Consider the following 19282-nt stretch of genomic DNA (forward strand, 5'->3'; position numbering starts at 1 on the left):
CCCACAAGTTCAAAATCTCATGATTTTAAAGCCAATCTTGTGATTCTGGGGGCCTGACCCCTGATTTTGACAGGTCTTTGGCAATACTGCAGTGAGTAAGCTCCAGGCACCAGAGGGTTAAAGAACAGGGCTGAGAGACTGGGATTTTTCACTGCCTTGAGCAAAATGGAAACAGAAAAACTGCAATCAGAGCACGCCCACACAGAGCCTGAAGTGACAGGTGTGAATTAAACCCCACGGAGTTCTCTTCCTGCCAGTTTGCAAATGGCCTAGCCCTAGCTGTGGGCTGGCTACAGGCTCCCAATGCAGATTTCAGAGTGGGGGGAAGAACATCACGGGATGAAGAAGGATCTTTTCCCTGTAACCCCCAGGCACCCCACAGGAGTTTCCTTCTCGGGAAGGATCTGAACAGAGGGAGCTGTGACTTTCCCTTCCCTCACCAGGGGCTCAGGATTCAGCCAGGAGAGTTTTTGTCAGCTGTTCTGGGGGCAGGGCTAACCCCTGTGGCAGGCAGACATGGCCATGCCGGTCACAAGACAGTGACGTACAGCGCGGCACATGAGCTCAAAGAGACCTGCCAGCCCCAGGTTTGCCTTAGTTTTGATGTGCAAACTTCATCTTGCAACAGCAGTGAGAGGTGACCCTGCTCCCCAAGGGAGATCATTCTGCTGCTGAATGCCAGGTGCTTAATCCCAGAACCCCTCTGGGGGGGGGGGGGGGAAAATGGCTCTCCACTGGCCACCTAGCCCCTCCCACCACCTGCCTGCAGGGCTTGTGGTCTTCCAGCTCCACCCCTCTGAGGCTGGGCTATATAGCTCAGGACACCGTTCCTATTGCTTCGGCAAAGGATGTCTGTCAGCCGGTGCCAGGCAAGGAGCGAACACTCAAGAGGCCGGGGCCCAGGAGGCACAGCTAGCGAGCTGCATGCCAGAGAACTGGAGAGCCAGAAATGGGCACACAGAACTATTGGTGGCTAGATAGGGATCAGCAGTCCCAGCCTCGCGCTGTGGCTAGCGAAGCCAGTTATTAAGCTGCCTCACTCTAATGAGGGATCTACGCATAAGGCCGAGCTCCCACGTTGCTCTGCCGGGCCTGGAGAACGTGACCAGCCAGAGAGGTTTGCAATTCTCTCCTCAGAGAAGAAATGCAGGCATGAATGCAATGAGTTCACTAATGGGTCCTGCTCCGGATCAGGGAGGCTCCCCATCTCTGCCCCACTGTTGGGTAAAGGCACTTCTTCCACCTCCCAGCTCCACTGGACAGGAGATTTGGAGCCCTGTGGCCCTGCAGTGAGAGAGCCAGTGACCCATAGGCACCAAAGCAGCAGAGAGAAGGCAGCAAAGCTGGCTGTCACCACCTGGCCGTCACCACCTGGCCAGCCCACTCCCCTCCGTCACGCAGCATAGAGGGGAGCCAAAGTTGGTAGCCATCCTCCAGTGAGAGTAACACTGCACCTGCAGGACCGGCCCACAACATTTTGGCACCTGAAGTAGGGAGTTCAAATGACACCCCCTCGCTTGGGCCAAAACTTTGAAAGGTCTCAATTCTGCCTTCTTCCTGTTCTACTCCTCTCATGGTGCTGCTCTGCTACCGACCCTGATAAAGGAGAACTCACAACTTAAAATGCCTTGTTCAAAAATTTTAAGTAACACTTCACTTTCAGACGCCTGAACAGCAAATGTAACTTTTCTTGTCTGGCATGTTTATCTGTTTGATTATTCAAAGTGGGGCTTTCCGTGCCTTCTTGGTTGCAAAGATTTGAACTGCTTCCTGCTGAAGGTCCACAGTCTGGGCCAGCTCATGCTCTATTGAGATGGTTGCAATGCCAATCAGCCTCTCCTGTGTCATTGTGGAGCGTAGATGTGTTTTTCTTAACTTCAGCTTGGAGAAGCTGCGTTCTCCACTGGCAACTGTTACAGGAAGTGTTAGAAGTACGCGAAGAGCAACAAAAGCATTTGGAAAGAGGGTGGTCATCTTATTTGTGCACATATATTCCAGAACAGCCTTTGGAGTTGATCCTGCTGAAATGTATCTTGAAAGGGCTTTCAGTTCATCACCTAAATCACTCGCATCAATATCACACATGTCATCATGTGTCAACACTGTCTCTAGTGCCCTGCATTGCTGCTGTAGGTCTTCTTCAGGTATAGTGAGGAGTTTTGGAATATCCTACAACATCCCAAATATACTGCTGTGTTCCTTGAGCTGCATGAAATGTTCTTCAGCTGACTGTATTGCACAATCTAGCACCTGGTTAAAGAATTCAACTTTGAATTATTGTTTGGGGTCTCTTATGAGGCATGGGATAATCCTATAATCAAAATGTCTTCTTTGGTGACTCTTGTATTCTTGAATGGGTGGGAAAATAGCTTCAGTGTGGAGTTCCTCTGCCAACTTCTGTGCACTCTTCAAAATGTTTTGAAATCCTTCATCTGACCAGTAAGACTGTAGGTATGACTTTGCTTTGTCCAGTTGTTCCATTGCTCCAGATATATCAAGGTCAACACCTTAGAGTCTCTTGCCTACAACATTTATTTCAAATAGTATGTCATGCCACAACACTAAGCCACACAGAAATGTGAAGTTATGTATGTTTCTGGTGATTCCATTTCCCTCTGCCACTGTTCTCCCACGAACAGTTCCTGTCATAGCATTATCCTCCATAATGGCAACTGTGGCTTCATCTATCTTCCCAATTTGGTGTTTGATAGGCTTTATCGCCTCCACTCGACTTTCCCATTGTGTGCCACTCAGTGGTTTCAGTGTCAGGGAGGATGTTCCCAGATGTTCTCTAGAAGCTGATGCTGCATCACTGACCACCAAGTTCAATGAATGAGAACTGCATGGGACAAAAAAAGCTCGAGGGTTTAACTCTCGGATCCGTGTCTGCACTCCTGTTCTTTCCTCTCACGTCGGCACCATTATCGTAGCCCTGACCTCTCATGTCAGCTATCGCAATTCCCGTATCTTCCAGCTTTTTAAGAAGCACATTTGTCATACCAGCTTCTGTAGGATCATCAATGTCAATAAATTCTAGAAAATGCTCTGACAGTCACCATTGCAGGGACATTTTCACTAGGTTCTGTTGTTGTTACAAAATGCACCATTCAAGTCATTTGTTCTGTATGGCTGATGTCAGGTGTGCCGTCCAGAACAACAGAGTAATATCGTGCTGACTTCAGATCGGCCACAATCTTCTGTTTGACTTTTGTTGCCAGTAACTGTATGGTCTCATTTTGAATGGTTTTTCCAAGGTAGTGGTGTGTGTACCACGACTTGGTAGTTGACTCTTCTTAGATGCTCCTGGAGTACAGCATCAAACTGAGCCACCAGCTCCACAGTTTTAAGGAAGTTTCCATTGTTTGGCACATACAGCTGATCTGCAGTGCCATGCAGGGCTAGGTTTTGGGCTGCAAGCATTGTCACAATGGCAATGAGCCTTCTCAGAACATTTTGCCAGTAAAGAGACTCTGACGCAATCTTCTCTTGATGCTCATCATCCATGGTGGCCTTTAACCTTAGTCTCATCTCCAGCTCTTTCCAGCTGTGGAATGCTCTCTGGTGATTTGCTGCCTTCTCATGGCAGGCCAGATTTCTAGCCAGATTTTTCCAGTCCTTTGTTCCTGTAGAACCCAATGTGGCTGGAACATTAGACTGGAAGAGTTTGCAACAAAACCAGTATGCAGCATTCTGGGTTTTTGAGTACATAAGCCATGGCCTCTCCACTTTGTCACCATTGGGGATTTCACACCAGTAACGTGTTGGATGGAAACTTCTATTTTCATTGTCTTTAGGGAACATGAAGTTTTTCACTTGCTGTGGCCCATGCAGTACAAGGAAGTCCCTTAGGCTACTGCTCAAGTGGGTCCACAGTCCTGGATCCTCTGGACTCAAGGAACTAAACTCAGCAGCAGCTGTTTCTTGCGCCTCCACCACACTCTTCTCTGATCTACACTTTTCTTCAGGACTGTGCATGGTTACATTTACTTGAGATGGAGATATGGATGCTGCAGCAGCTGCCAGGTCACCTGCACTCTGACTGACTGGAAGATCAGGCATCTCCTCACCACTCACATCCTCACTGGGGCCAGAAGGCTCACCATGAACATTTGTGTCTATGTATCTCGGGAGAGTTCCTTCCTGCTTAGATAGAAAAGCTTCCTTTGCTTTCTTTCTTTTTCTGAATGCTGCCCCAGAGGGGCGTTTTCTTCTTTCACTCATGGCTGCTGTTCTGTGCCAGCTAGAGTGGCTCTCAACACTCAGTTGAAGGGGAGAAATAAGCAGGCTGGTAGCAGGGCCTGAGTGAGGGAAGAGATCAGCGTCTTAGGGCCTAACTGGCTGCTACTACTCCAGTTGACGGTCTGTTCTCCTCAAGTGGGTTCAGGGAAGCAGCAGGACACAGGAAGCTCCCTGAGAAGCTGGGGTTAATCAGTCCAGGCTCCTGGGGGGCTAGAGAGGGACATAAGAGGCTCCTCCTCCTTTCTCTCCCTGCAGCTCCTGCTGCTTTCTGTTATTCCCGCTCCCCTTTTCTCCTGCCTGCCTGTTCTGTCTCTTGTGCCCTCCTCCCTCCAGCCCAGCACTCCCCCATCTCTGTTCGTCTCGAGCAGAGGGAATACAGATGCACCAGCAGCAGACACCATTTTCTACACTCTGGGTCCTCGTGGCGCCCCCCTCCCCCCCTAGCCCAGTCTGGCACCTGAGGCGGCCGCCTCAGTTCATCTCATGGTAAGGCCAGCCCTGCTGATTACTCCATTACCTGGCAGCGCTCTGCACCCTCAGCATCACAGTGTGGATGAGGCTCTTCGCTGCAAGCTTCAGCAACGCCTCCAAGGAGAGAAAACCAGGGCTGTGTATCCCGGGCTCGCAGGTGCAGGAAGGAAGCCGTGGCATTGCTGGGGCATGCACCGACTCCCATCAGGCACTGGGGGTCATAGACTCCCCCGGTACAGGTGAGGAACAGCTGGGCAGCTGGGAGAGCGATATAGTCAATGTGACACCCCCTGAAGACGCAGGGAGGGACGTGGCCGGACTCTTGGTGTAAGTCAAAGATCTATGGAAATGGCAGTGCAGAGCCACAGGCTCCCCATCAGCCAGGCACTGTCCTTGTCCCTCCACTGCCCTGGCAGTGCAGGGATCTACTGTGGCTGGCCCCAAGCCTCCTCAGCCGTGAGGGAAGCCCTAGAGCGGGTGTTACCACTGCCCCAAGAAGGGAGAGTGAGTGCCCCTTTCCCCTCCCAGCCCGGCTGGCCATGCCCTCCCTACCAGCCACAGTAGATCACCAGTGCTGCAGTGGGACAAGGAGAGTGCTGCAGAGGGACAAGGAGAGTGCAGCTTCCTTCCTGCACCTGCGAGCCCGGGATACACAGCCCTGGCTTTTCCTTCTCAGAGACGTTGCTGAAGCTTGCAGCGAAGAGCCTCATCCGCACTGTGACGCTGAGGGTGCGGAGCGCTGCCAGGCAATGGAGTAATCAGCCCTGACAGGCACTTGGCTTGACATTGAATTGCAGAGCACCAGAAGGCTGATCTGCCATACGCCTGGCAAGGAGGCTTAGCCATTATATAATCCAGGCGTTTCCTTTACTCGGTCCTTCATTCCTATGGAGTACGTCGCCAATAATCAGCTTGTATTGCATGAGCATGTACAAACGGTCCATCTAAATGGGCATAGACTAGGGGGCTCAGCGCACCCTCTTAACACCAGCTGATGGTTACAAACATGTAAAGCTGCCCCCAGGGCAGCATTCACAAGTGCTTCCTGGGCAGCCGGATCAGACCCACACTCCACAGGATTGATGTGCATACAGAAGACGTCATGCAGCTGTTCACAATAGGAGAGCGAGAATGCTTTGCAGGGCTGAGACTGAGAGGCACCCAATGGCTGAGAGGGAAAGGATGGCCCAGGGGATAGAGCAGCTGTGAGCTATCCAGGTTCAATTCCTGGTCCACCTCAAACATCCTGAGTGACCCTGTGCATGTCACTTAACTTCTCTAGGCCTCGGTTCTCCATTATCTCCGAGGGTAAAAGCACCGGGGTTCAGGGGAATAAATCTATTACAGGCTACACAGAGATTACAGTGAAGGGCACCGGATAAGCACCTCAGATGGAGATGAGACAGAGGCAGTGACTAGACAGGGGCTATAGGGATCCTCGGGGGAGTGGGGTTGGGGCAGTGGGAGAGGAGGGAAGAGTACACTGAGGGTGGGAGGAATTGAAGGGGGTGAAGAAGAGATGGGTGGGGGGACGTCATGTCAAACCACATGTCACAGCTCACTGTACTTCGAGGCACTGCCGGTGGCAGACGTCCCAGCGCAGCTGAGGTGCCAATGGCTCAGAGCCAGGGAGTGCCCAGCACACAGGACAGCCATGCGGGGGGACAGAGAGGCCAAGTGGCCCGCGTGGACAGGTGAGCAGCTCTGCGAGGTGAAAACAAAGCCAAGGAGCATATGAGAACTAGGAGAGCTTGCTGGGAAGGCAGTGCTGGGAGGAGAGGGTGGGTATGAGGCAGGGTGGGGGTCGGGGAGGAGACAGGATCTGCCATGAAGGATCAGTCTCAGTATGTTTTCATTAAACAAGTGGTAGAAATTTCTCCAGCCACCTGCCCTATTCAATGGAAGCCCTGTGCATTCCTAGGGCCTTTACACAGCACCTTCCTCCTGCTCAGCAAAGCCCCTGAGGCAGACGCCTCCCCTCTCCTCTGGAAACGCTGCCCGGCAGCGCCTCATAAGAGCCGGCATGCTGTGCTGAGACTCAGCACTTACCAGCATCCGCCTGCCTGCCTCTTTCTCGCACACGCACGTGCACACTCACACGCACTACCTGAGTTGTGTGTTGATCTGCAAGGCTTTGGCCAGCATCTTGGCTCCAGAGTCGCCAATGGTATTCCCACTGATGTCCAGCGTGCGGAGGCTGGCGTTACTGCCCAGCGCATTCAGCAGGACGTTGGTTCCCAATTTCAGTCGCGATTCGGCCACGGACAGGGATTGAAGAGGCTGGAAGACAAATGCCAGAGGGAGAAATGATCAGGTGCTGCTGCTGCAGGGGCCCTAGGGCTCTACCAGGAAGCAGGTTTCAGTGTAGCCGCCGTGTTAGTCTGTCTTCGCAAAAAGAAAAGGAGGACTTGTGGCACCTTAGAGAGACTAACCAATTTATTTGAGCATAAGCTTTCGTGAGTTGCATCCGATGAAGTGGGCTGTAGCTCACGAAAGCTTATGCTCAAATAAATTGGTTAGTCTCTCTAAGGTGCCACAAGTCCTCCTTTTCTTTTTACCAGGAAGCAGGTCGCCCTCCCCCGCATCTAACTACACAGACTGGGCCACCTGCGTAATGGGACCAGCTGGGAAATCCCTGCCCCCTAGAATGCCCTGTGCAGCTCACGAGCTCTTTGCCCTCTCTGGGCTGGGCCCGTGTGCTGTGCTCTAGCTCTGGTGGCCTGTAGTCCTTGGCAGCCAGTCAGTGCAGGGGACAAGCTAATGAATACAAAGCTAGGGCCAGGCCAAGGCTCATAGATCACATGGGGTGGGACATGGAGGGAGGCACCTGGAAGCAGTTTGCATGAGGCCAGGAGCCGGCGAGAGGCCTGCAGGTAGCCCTGCCCTGCTCAGGAGCTCCAGTGTTCTCTATGCTTGGGGAATGGGCAAAGCCAAAGCAGAGCTGCCCTTAGACAAAGACACCGAGGGGCAGGGAGAGGGGAATTTGTGCGCCCCTCTTCCCTGTTCCAGTGTCCCTGTGCCAGGGAGAAGGATGGTGAAGTAAGCCCTGCTCTACCACTGACTCATGTGTGACCCTGGGTGAGTCACTTAGCCTCTCTGTGTCTCAGGTTCCCATCTGTATTGTTTCAGAGTAGCAGCCGTGTTAGTCTGTATTCGCAAAAAGAAAAGGAGGACTTGTGGCACCTTAGAGACTAACCAATTTATTAGAGCATAAGCTTTCGTGAGCTACAGCTCACTTCCTCAGATGCATATCGTGGAAACTGCAGCAGGCTTTATATATACACAGAGAATATGAAACAATACCTATTCCCACCCCACTGTCCTGCTGGTAATAGCTTATCTAAAGTGATTTCCAGCACAAATCCAGGTTTTCTCACCCTCCATCCCCCCACACAAATTCACTCTCCTGCTGGTGATAGCCCATCCAAAGTGACAACTCTTTACACAATGTGCATGACAATCAAGCTGGGCTATTTCCTGCATAAATCCAGGTCTTGTGGGGCACTAGACATGCCCTGCTTCCCCAGAGTACAGTGAGGGTGAACCCACTACTGATTGTGAGGCACTCAGATACTCCTGTGATAGGGGCCAGACAAGTATAGACAGACAGACATCATTTGGCCCTACCACAGGCAGAAAAGCAGCAAGAGCCAGGGGGAGGAAAGCAGAGACAACAACACAGGGCAGGTCTGAGCCACTCCTGGCCTCTCGATCCCGCTGTACCTCAGCAGGAGGAGGGGGCAATCCTAGAGGATAAAGCTGTCCTTTACCTACTAACGACCTGGTAATCACATGAACGGGAAAGGCCTGTTTAATGGGATTTGGGCTGCACAGACCTTTTCTGCCTGTGGCAGCAATTCTGAAATGCACCAGTGGGTTTTCTCCTTTAAAGGAGACCTGCAAAGATTAAACAACATCAGTGCCCTTGCCCCTTTTGTGTCTCTTTCACAGGGGATAGGCCTGAAAGGGGTTTCTCCAAATTAGAAATTCAGGTCTGGCCTAGCCTCTATTCCCTGGAAGACGCTATGGATGGCCGGAGGACTAGCAGGCTGACAAGGAGGAGTAACAAAAGTGAAATGAAATCTAAGCAGCTGAGGCTGGGCTAACTACAGAGTGAGGGTGTCACAGGGCAGGTTACGTCGGTCTCCCTGTGTAAGTGTCTACACTAACATTGCCACCTGTCCGGGTTACATCCAGACAGGCCGGGTTTTGGCTTCTGCATTCCGGTGCCATTTAGGATTGCCAGGTGCCCAGGTTTCGATGCTAATTTGCACCTGAACCAAAAGTCCAGTTATGGCGGGGTTGGGGGAGACACCAGGTCATTCACCCGCATCAGCCCCTGCTCAGCTGGGGCTGCCTCCTACCTGCAGGAAGGCTCCTTGAGAGGATCCAGCGAGTGACGGGGGAGAGGAGCGAGTGATGGGGTGGGACCCTTGGGGAAGAACCTTGCGAATTCAGTTCCCAGCCATTAGAAAGATGGCAACCCTAGTCTACATTTAAATTTTGCTCCTGCAGACGTAACTGCTCTGCTATGCGGAATTAATAACTCCGCCGTCACAAGCAGCAGAGTCAAGGCTGCTGCAGTGTCAGCAACGCTGACACAAGAGTTTGGCCTCTGCCCGGCCTAGATGAATCTTCGTTGCCTTTTCAACGCCCTGAGAAGAGGTCCTAAAAAGACTAGGCCCTTCCAAACAGGTGACATTTTCAGAAGCCCAGTTTCAGAGCAGCCGCCGTGTTAGTCTGTCTTCGCAAAAAGAAAAGGAGGACGTGTGGCACCTTAGAGACTAACCAATTTATTTGAGCATAAGCTTTCGTGAGCTACAGCTCACTTCATCGGAGGCATGCTGTGGAAAATACAGTGAGGAGATTTATATACACAGAGAACATGAAACAATGGGTGTTACCATACACACTGTAACCAGAGTGATCAGGTAAGGTGAGCTATTACCAGCAGGAGAGCAGGGGGCGGGGAGAAAACCTTTTGTAGTGATAATCATAGAATATCAGGGTTGGAAGGGACCTCAGGAGGTCATCTAGTCCAACCCCCTGCTCAAAGCAGGACCAATCCCCAACTAAATCATCCCAGCCAGGGCTTTGTCAAGCCTGACCTTAAAAATATCTAAGGAAGGAGATTCCATCACCTCCCTAGGTAACGCATTCCAGTGTTTCACCACCCTCCTAGTGAAAAAGTTTTTCCTAATATCCAACCTAAACCTCCCCCACTGCAAATTGAGACCATTACTCCTCGTTCTGTCATCAGCTACCACTGAGAACAGTCTAGATCCATCCTCTTTGGATCCACCTTTCAGGTAGTTGAAAGCAGCTATCAAATCCCCCCTCATTCTTCTCTTCTGCAGACTAAACAATCCCAGTTCCCTCAGCCTCTCCTCATAAGTCATGTGTTCCAGACCCCTCATCATTTTTGTTGCCCTCCGCTGGGCTCTTTCTAATTTTTCCACATTCTTCTTGTAGTGTGGGGCCCAAAACTGGACACAGTACTTCAGATGAGGCCTCACCAGTGTCGAATAGAGGGGAACGATCACGTCCCTCGATATACTGGCAATGCCCCTACTTACACATCCCAAAATGCCATTGGCCTTCTTGGCAACAAGGGCATACTGTTGACGCATATCCAGATTCTCGTCCACTGTAACCCCAGGTCCTTTTCTGCAGAATTGCTGCCTAGCCATTCAGTCCCTAGTCTGTAGCGGTGCATTGGGTTCTTCTGTCCTAAGTGCAGGACTCTGCACTTGTCCTTGTTGAACCTCATCAGATTTCTTTTGGCCCAATCCTCCAATTTGTCCAGGGCCCTCTGTATCCTATCCCTATCCTCCGGGGGGGGCGGGGGGGGGATGATGGATAAACATGGGGAAATAGTTTTACTTTGTGTAATGACCCATCCACTCCCAGTCTCTATTCAAGCCTAATAGTATCCAGTTTGCAAATTAATTCCAATTCAGCAGTCTCTCGTTGGAGTCTGTTTTTGAAGTCTTTTTGTTGTAATATTGCAACTTTTAGGTCTGTAATCGAGTGACCAGAGAGATTGAAGTGTTCTCCGACTGGTTTATGAATGTTATAATTCTTGACATCTGATTTGTGTCCATTTATTCTTTTACATAGAGACTGTCCAGTTTGACCAATGTACATGGCAGAGGGGCATCACCTTTGTTCTGGGCTGTTATCCATCCCCCTACGTACAACACACATCTCTCCTGCTCCCTCAGCTGTTGATTCCTTTCCTATATTCTCCCAAACACAGAGAGAAAAGCATTTATTTCTCAGTCCAACCATTCCTTTCAGATTAACACCAACCACAGAGGGAGAGACTCCATGGAAGAGAGAGACAGCAACTCCCCCACGTTCTGCATCTGAACTGAAACACAAAATGGCCAGTTGTCTCACAGCTGAAATGAATAGTAATAATTCAGAGGAAACGGCGCGAGAGATTCAGTTATGGGGCTCTGGGCAGGCACCACAGCAAGCACTTACGCAGTCGTCTTCCTGCGTGAGCTGAACAATCCGGTGGAGAACATCGGCCAGATTGTCCCTGCGGAGGAGATACAGAGGGGTTATCTGTGTTTCCCCATCGCACAGCAGAGCCTGACGTGGGCTCAAGTCAGCACCAAGCTGGGAAGTGTTCCATTGCGGCTGGACATTACTCTGACCGCACGGCTCACCTATGCACCTCCCTCTCTCCTGCAAGCCACCAGCCTTTCCTAGTTGCAGTCAGCCTGTGGCAATGAGCACTTTCCCGAGAGGCTGCAACATTCTCAGAGATATTCAATTACACCTCCCTGTTGGCTGGCCTAAGAGGGGGTGACCACACTGCAGTGTCCCTGCCCCTGAGACCCCAGCGCCTCTGCATTATGTCAACTGGGCAGTAACCCAAGAACAAAGGACTGGCAGGGATGGCCATTGAGTCCAGTCCCCTGCTAATCACAGGCAACCCCGTCAGATCATCCCCTTCATAAATGTATCAAGGTCCCATCTTCAAACTAGCTGGGTCCTTTGCACCACTACTCCTGCTGGGTGAGGTGCTGCAACAGCCTCCCCGCTGATGGTAAGAAACCTTCTAATTTCCAGCCTAAATGTACGCCTGGCCAGTTTATCCTGGTTCCAACATTGTCCTTTAGCTTAAACAGCTCTTCTCCCCCGTCCCACCCCTCCCACTATTTACAGAGAGCAATCAGCCCATCTCTCATGGCTAAGCAAGCCAAGCTCTTTTAGTTTCCTCTCACAACAGGCTCTCTCCAGTCCCCTGATCACCCCAGAAGCCTCTCTCTGCACCTGTTCCAGTCTGAATTCAGGCAGCAAGAGCTCATCCCTAAACCTGCATCGGGCTGAGTACTGAGGCAAACACTGCAGGCCTTTGGGACTCATGATAGTCCATGGAAATTCAGTACCGCTGTGACTGGACTGGAGGTGGTGGAATCCCTGTCACTGGAGGTGTTTAAGAACAGATTGGCCAAAGCCCTCTCAGGGCTGGTCTAGGTTTCCTTGGCACTGCCTTAGCACAGGGGGCTGGCCTGGCTGACTTCCAGGTCTGTTCCAGCCCCACATTTCTAGGAGATGATTCCATGGCTTTGATACCTCTGATTTACAAGAGCATTATAATTTAAAGGCCCAGTACACACAAAGCCAAATGGTGATTAACAATGCAAAGCTACAGTCTGAGCAGTCAGACTGTAAATAAATATAATCTGACTACCTGCAACATACCTAGTGTGTATAAAAATCGGGGATTAGGCCCAGGCCTGTTAAAGTTCACTTCATTACATGCATGAGTCACATGACACTTACTTGGATTTGATGTTAAAATTCTTTCCTAAGGAGACGTGCCTAATGGATTTGCTTCGGCCAATCGCCAGCACCAACGTGACCATGTCAGCATCAAAGCCTACAAAACACAAAAGCAGTAATGACAATCCGTGACCAGTGTCTGACACTTAGTGACTGCCAATGCCCCAAGGACACTTGGCATGAACAGGGAGGAGAGGAGTTAGACGTGGCAACTGCCGGCCACACCTGCAGCAGGAGAGTTGTGAGAAAAGCCCAGATTTTGCTATCGTAGCACCAGATGCTGCTAAACCTTACGCAGAGGGGCGCATCCCTACCTGAACAGGCCCACAGAGATGGACAAACTACTCAATCTGTCCCCTGGCCACCTTCAGGGCACCACAGCCTTGGCAGATGGTGACTCGCTGGCCCGAGGAGGCTAGTGCCCTTGCAGAGTGGATGGGTTTGTGGGGGATCCTGGGGGGCCCCCACGCAGCTTGACCAATCCCAGGCTCTGCTTTCAGACGGCCATGTTTCTCCAGGGCTGGTTGTTAAGCTCCTGTGTGGAGTGGAGAGAGCCAGCAGAACAATCCTGCCTCTGCTCCTCCCAGGGCACCTGGCTGAACAGACGGAATAAAGCCTGGGGGAGGGGGGACATAATCATGCATGGGGGCGCTGCTTGGCAGCTGGGAGGATTCCTGGCTGCTGACGGAGGGGCCTACAGTGCCAGTTCTCTCCCAGTGCTTCCCCTCCTGGCTTGAAGTGAAATGAGATGATGCTTCTGACTGCAGGGAAGGGGTCTACAACCCTGGAGATCAGGCCCCCCGCCTTGGCCGCCAGACACGCACTGTTACTTAGCTCAGAGAGGGCTGTCTGCTCAACAAGGTGGGCTCTGACAACGGAAGCATGGCGGGGTGGCACAGGAGCCCTCACAGAACCAAGAAGCAGGGCTTGCCCATGGGGAAAGCTGTCTGCCTCCCCGCCCAGAACAGAATCCCTTAAACACCAGCAAATAGCAGCCAGCCAGAATTCAAATACAGAAAATACAGCCAAAGCAACTGCCTTGTGACAAGCCCAGCAGGGTTCTACGTGTTCCCTCCACAGGCATGTCGAGTGGTAAAGCCAGTCAGCCCCAGTCACCACGCTACTCGCCCAAGTCCCATTAGCAGGTCAAGAGATGCAGAGACTTGGGAAATCTTCCATCAGAAACAATAAAAAGGGAAGTGCCACAGGGAATTTCGAGAAGGGAGTTCCCTCCTTCACAAGCCCTTTTTAAGTTGATTTGTCATTGCTAATTTCCAGTGAAGTCCTACCAGAGCAAAATACACACACAAAACCAAACCAGGCCAGGAGAGGAGAGAACTGGAAACCCATCCCAAACCAGAATGGTGCTGGGGCACACTAGAAACCAGCCAGCGACTCTGGAGCAATGCCCTGTGAGAGTGCCAATATACTTGTTGAGGAGTCTGGTGTCTGGCCAGCAGGCAGCCAACGGGCCAGGTAACCAGGTCGGTCATTTGCACACAGCTGTCACCACTGACCAGACAGATGGAAAACTACTCCACACAACAGCCCCATTAGCACAGAATTGCTCTTCTCCAAGCTGCTCCTGTGTCCCAAACTCAGAAGGAGAAATGGGCACATGCCACACTACCAGAGCAGTGCAGGGACCACAAGAAATTCTGCCATGTCAAAAATGGTTTTTGTTCCTAACTGAAACAAAACCGAAGAATTAAGAAATCTGCCGAGAAACGAAATTTTAAAAAAAACAAAACAAAACCATGAACTTGGGGGTCAATGAAACCTTTGCTTTTGATTTCATGAAAAAACCCAAAGCATTTGGAGAATGTCAAAAATTCCATTGAACTTAACATGTTCCCACAGATAGTTTCTATTTCAGCCAAATGGCATTTTCTGATGGAAAAATGCTCCACCGGAACAAAATGTACCAGGTCTAGCTACAACGCAGCTACAGCCAGCCAGCCAGCCAGCCACTTGCCACTTCTGCCCCTATTAGCACTGGTCAGTAACAGGTACAAGAAGAGAAGCACCAAACGAAAGCAATGGAGTCTTGGAGTAATGGAAGAAGTACACCATGGAAACGGGGAAGCACGCCTACGAATAGCGATACAAAGCAGCAAGGGCAGGGATGGCAGCAATACCATATATAACAGGGTGTGCAAACTGCGGCCCACTGGCCACATCCAGCCCGCGTGCCAATTTAATCTGGCCCTCGAGCTCCCACGGGGGAGCGGGGTCTGGGGTTCGCCATGCTCCAGCCAGGGAGCAGGGTCCGCAGCTGCTCCATGCGCACATGCCGCAGCTCTGCGCAGCTCCCAGAAGCAGCGGCATGTCTCCCCGCTGGCACCTATGTTTAGGGGCAGCCAGGGGGCTCCACACACTGCCCCCGCCCCAAGCGCCATCCCCACACCTCCCATTGGCCAGGAACTGCGGCCAATGGGAGCTGCAGGCGCGGCACCTGAGGAAGGGGCAATGCGCAGCAGAGCCACCTGGCCATGCCTTGGGCTACAAGCCGGAGGGGGGACATGCCGCTGCTTCCGGGAGCTGCTTGAGGTAAGCGCTGCCTGGAGCCCGTGCCTGAACCCTCCCGCACCCTGTCCCAGCCCTGATCCTCCTCCAACCCTCTGAACCTCAGTCCTAGTTTGGAGCACCCTCCTGCACCCCAAACTCCTCATCCCCACCCCACAGCCTGCACCTCCAGCTGGAGCCCTCACCACCACCCCCTGCACCTCAACCCCGGTCCCCCTCCCACCCTCCAAACCCCTCAGTCCCAGTCTGGAGCCCCCTTCTGCACCCCAAACCCCCCAGCCCCACCCCAGAGCCCTCATCCAACCCCACCAAGCCCCTGCCCCAGCCCGGAGCCCCCTCCTGGACCCTGAACTCCACATTTCTAGCCCCACCCCAGAGCCCTCACCCCCTCCTGCACCCAAACCCCAATTTCATGAGCATTCATGGCCCGCCATAAAATTCCTATATGGAGATATGGCCCTCGGGCCAAAAAGTTTGTCCATCCCTGGTATATAACCACACATGGCACCTCAGAGAGCCTCAGTCACCCCTCATCAAAACAAGTCTCATCTTTTAAATGGTTATTTCAACAACAATTGATGGGATCTTGACCTCCTTAGTCATTGTTCTGGCAGGGGACTTATCTTGGCTTCTGTAGAATGGCAGCACACAGCCTCGTGCCAAGGTTAAGAGGAAAAGACACTTCCAGCCACGGTGACAAAGCTCACTGTAAGTCAAAGAAACTATGTACCTACCATTGTCTGATAAATCCAAATTCCTAATTGAATTGGCATCAAAAATCAGATCTTGGATCACCTGGGCACCTGCCGATCTCAACTTTAAATGAAAGACAAAACAGAACAAGAGTAAAGGGAACATTCAGATTTTCACAACCAAGAACATGACAGTTGGGAAAGTCGAGTCAGCGCTTAGTGCCCCTGGGATCATCCTGCAATAAGAGCAAACATTCTAACCCGGAACCCCACCATGAACTGCCTGCAGATTGTTCGCACAGCATGCCCCGGGCTCAGGTTAGAACCAAAGCCACCGCTGCCGGCACAGGGCAGAGACACAGCACGTGGAGGAAGGAATAAATAAAAACCCTTTGCACTTTTCAGCCATGGGGCACAAAGCTGTCGCCAAAGGTGGGTGGGCATTATTATAGATGGGGAAACTGAGGCCTAGAGGCCCAGAAAATCCAGGGGAGTTAGGTGCCTAACTATCTTTGAGGAGCTGGACCAGAGAGATTCACGGTAACTTTCCAAAAAGCAGTTTAGGAGCGACTGAGGAGCCATTTTCAAGAGTCCTTCAGGAGCCTAAATCCCAGTGACTTTCCATGGGAATTAGGGTGCCTAAACCACTTAGGTGCTTTTCAAGCTTTGACCCTGTGCGACGGGCCTAATGTCTCAGCTCTGCTGCAGCCACCTTAACCCAGATCCGACTCCCACTCCCATTAGCACAGCCAGGATCCTCATTCCCATCAGCCTCCGAAGGCGCTGGGGGGAAATCGTGAACACTGCAGAAGTGTTAGGAAACCCTCGGGAAGAGGCCCACAGATGGGAGGGAAGGTGGGAGAGGCTCGGGATCGCAGGACCTGCCGTGGGAGTGCCCATTTGTAGTCAGAATACGTAGCTGCAATGCTCCCCAGCCTGGTGCCAGCACCGGGCAGTGCTCAGAAGCAGCAGAAAACTGGCTCAGCCCTGGCTATCTCACAGGCACCGCAGGAGGGGCTCCTTTCAGACAGTTAACTCTTTTCAGGTCAAAAAGAAAAGGAGGACTTGTGGCACCTTAGAGACTAACCAATTTATTTGAGCATAAGCTTTCGTGTGAGCTGTAGCTCACGAAAGCTTATGCTCAAATAAATTGGTTAGTCTCTAAGGTGCCACGCGTCCTCCTTTTCTTTTTGCGAATACAGACTAACACGGCTGTTACTCTGAAACCTGTCTTTTCAGGTCAGTGGCTTACACAGGATGATGCTCTCCCCCCTGGCTTGGCTTCTGCCCAGGCACTCCTCGTAAATGCCTAGATCGTAACATCCGCGTAACAATTAAACTACTCGATAATGGGCTGAAAATTTGGCCTTGGTGGAAGGCTACAACTCCATGAAGTCCTACCGCTCTGCCCAGCCTCTGTGCTCTGGTGGGAGAGCTACACTTACTGCCCAGCCCCGGGAGTTCTTCACCCGGGGCTGTGGGGCTCAGATGCAGTGTCATGGTTTAGCTGGGACTCAGCTATCGCTCCGCTTTACTGGGTCACGTGCCATGTCCTCACCTCGCAGCTACTGAGGTCCAGGTGCAGGTCACTGATCTGAGAGTTATACGCCAGCCCCTGCAGCAAGGCCCTGCAATGAACCAGAAAGTAACCAGCGTTTCAAGAGGCTGTGAACCCAGCACTCACATCAGCAGGCAGAGGGAGCTGGATATGCTGCCAGCCTCCCCATGGAAACACCCTCGGGAACAGTCAGTGACTCCCCTCTCACTCACCTGCAGGGCAGGGTGCACACTGGGGCTACAACATGGGGTCACTTGGGGCAGCTGGGGGTAGAAGCAGCCCTGGCTCTTGCTCCCTGGCCCTGCAGCCCCTCTGGAACAGTGCGTGGTGCTAGGAGAGCCAAAGGTGCATCCCACCAGCCGCCCTAGCTATCCTAGGTTCTCCCCTGCCATCCACCAGCATGACACCTGAGCGCCTTCTGCGGCTAATCCACAGCACCTGCAATGGCCCTGCTGGACTCCAGGGAGTCTCCACTCCTGTCTGGGGTCACACTACGGGCTCCCGCTGCCCCTTGACACAAGTACAGTTCTGTTCCTTTGTCTCCTGCATGCTCACTCGCCCTATTGTCAGCAGGACTGAAGGGGCTGGGGAAAGGGCAGGCAGTGCTGAATGATGGGGGAGGGTGAATCAGACTGGAACCAGCGGCGGCCTGCACTTGGATGTCTGGGGAACTCCCTGCCCCAGAGGAGGCTGCTAGATATATTAGCTGGGCTTAATAAACAGGGATTTACTAAATCAATAGTCTGTTATCAGCTAAACCCCTCTGACTGTGGTTTCAGGCAGGTTATCCTACACACACACACACCCCCCCGCCCAGGACCAGCTCTAGGCACCAGCAAAGCAAGCACATCCGTGGGGCAGCACAATTCCAGGGGCAACATTCCAGCCACCCTTTTTTTTTTTTTTTTTTAAAACCACACAGACTTGGGGCAGCAAAAAACCTAGAGCCAGCCCTGGCACCCCCTGACTGCAAACCACAGCAATTTAATCCTCTAAGGCTCCCCCAGCCATGGCCACAGGCAAGACTCCCCAGGACACCCGCAGCTTTGGTTTTCCCACCCGCTGTGTACATACACGTCTGCAACCAGCAACCAGAAGGCGCCCTCTCGAGGACCTTGCTATTCGCACCTGTGTTCAATTTACAGAGTACAGGCTGAGCATCACTAGGGCTGAGATGTTGGAGGCTAGTCACCGCTGTAAATCTGTCCCCAGTTGCGGGTGCCGAACCCTTGCAATTCTGTCCCTAAGTGCGTTGGAAAACAGGCCCCTTACCTTACGGCCTCTGGCGGCAGCTTGGTACACGCCAGGCCGACGTATCGGAGGGCAGCCGCCTTGCTGAAAAACAGTTTGATGGCTGGAGGGACATCTCTCAGCTTTCTAAAACAAACAGAAGAGGCATCGGATCCCAGCATATTGTCTCAGCCCCCTTTCTGCCATTTCAATTAACCCCAACTCGGCCATGGCCTCTGTCGACAGTAACACAGCCCGGACACCAGCCCCAAATCACAGAGTCCGTCGGTTTGGAGCTAGGGTTGCCAGGTGTCCAGTTTTGGACCGGAACACCCGGTCGAAAAGGGACCCTGGCAGCATCAGTCAGCACTGCTGCCAGCAGATCGAGGGAAGTGATTATTCCCCTCTATTTGGCATTGGTGAGGCCACATCTGGAGTACTGTGTCCAGTTTTGGGGGCCCCCCTACAGAAGGGATGTTGTCAAATTGGAGAGAGTCCAGTGGGAGGGCAACAAAAATAATCAGGGGGCTGGGGCACATGACTTATGAGGAGAGGCTGAGGGAACTGGGCTTATTTAGTCTGCAGAAGAGAAGAGTGAGGGGGGATTTGATAGCAGCTTTCAACTGCCTGAAGCGGGGTTCCAAAGACGATGGAGGTCAGATGTTCTCAGTGGTGGCAGATGACAGAACAAGGAGCAATGGTTTCAAGTTGCAGTGGAGGAGCTCTAGGTTGGATATTAGGAAACATTATTTCACTAGGCAGGTGG

The 19282-nt window shown here is 52.1% G+C and overlaps 1 protein-coding gene across 2 annotated transcripts in view; it reads right to left on the reverse strand.

Moving 5' to 3' along the window:
* The window catches only part of CARMIL2 (capping protein regulator and myosin 1 linker 2), a 138545-nt gene that overhangs the window by 62637 nt on the left and 56626 nt on the right, over positions 1 to 19282 (reverse strand). For both annotated transcript variants that reach the window (XM_084644406.1, XM_084644407.1), the window contains exons 16-21: positions 18559 to 18663; positions 17287 to 17356; positions 15771 to 15852; positions 12511 to 12607; positions 11200 to 11257; positions 6818 to 6990 (exon numbers count right to left, since the gene is read on the reverse strand). In XM_084644406.1, coding sequence (XP_084500532.1) covers positions 6818 to 6990; positions 11200 to 11257; positions 12511 to 12607; positions 15771 to 15852; positions 17287 to 17356; positions 18559 to 18663 — 585 coding nt within the window. The remainder of the gene's footprint in view (positions 1 to 6817; positions 6991 to 11199; positions 11258 to 12510; positions 12608 to 15770; positions 15853 to 17286; positions 17357 to 18558; positions 18664 to 19282) is intronic.

This window comes from Lepidochelys olivacea (genome assembly GCF_965140295.1).
Source record: "Lepidochelys olivacea isolate rLepOli2 genome assembly, chromosome: 12".
Classification (NCBI taxonomy): Eukaryota; Metazoa; Chordata; order Testudines; family Cheloniidae; genus Lepidochelys; species Lepidochelys olivacea.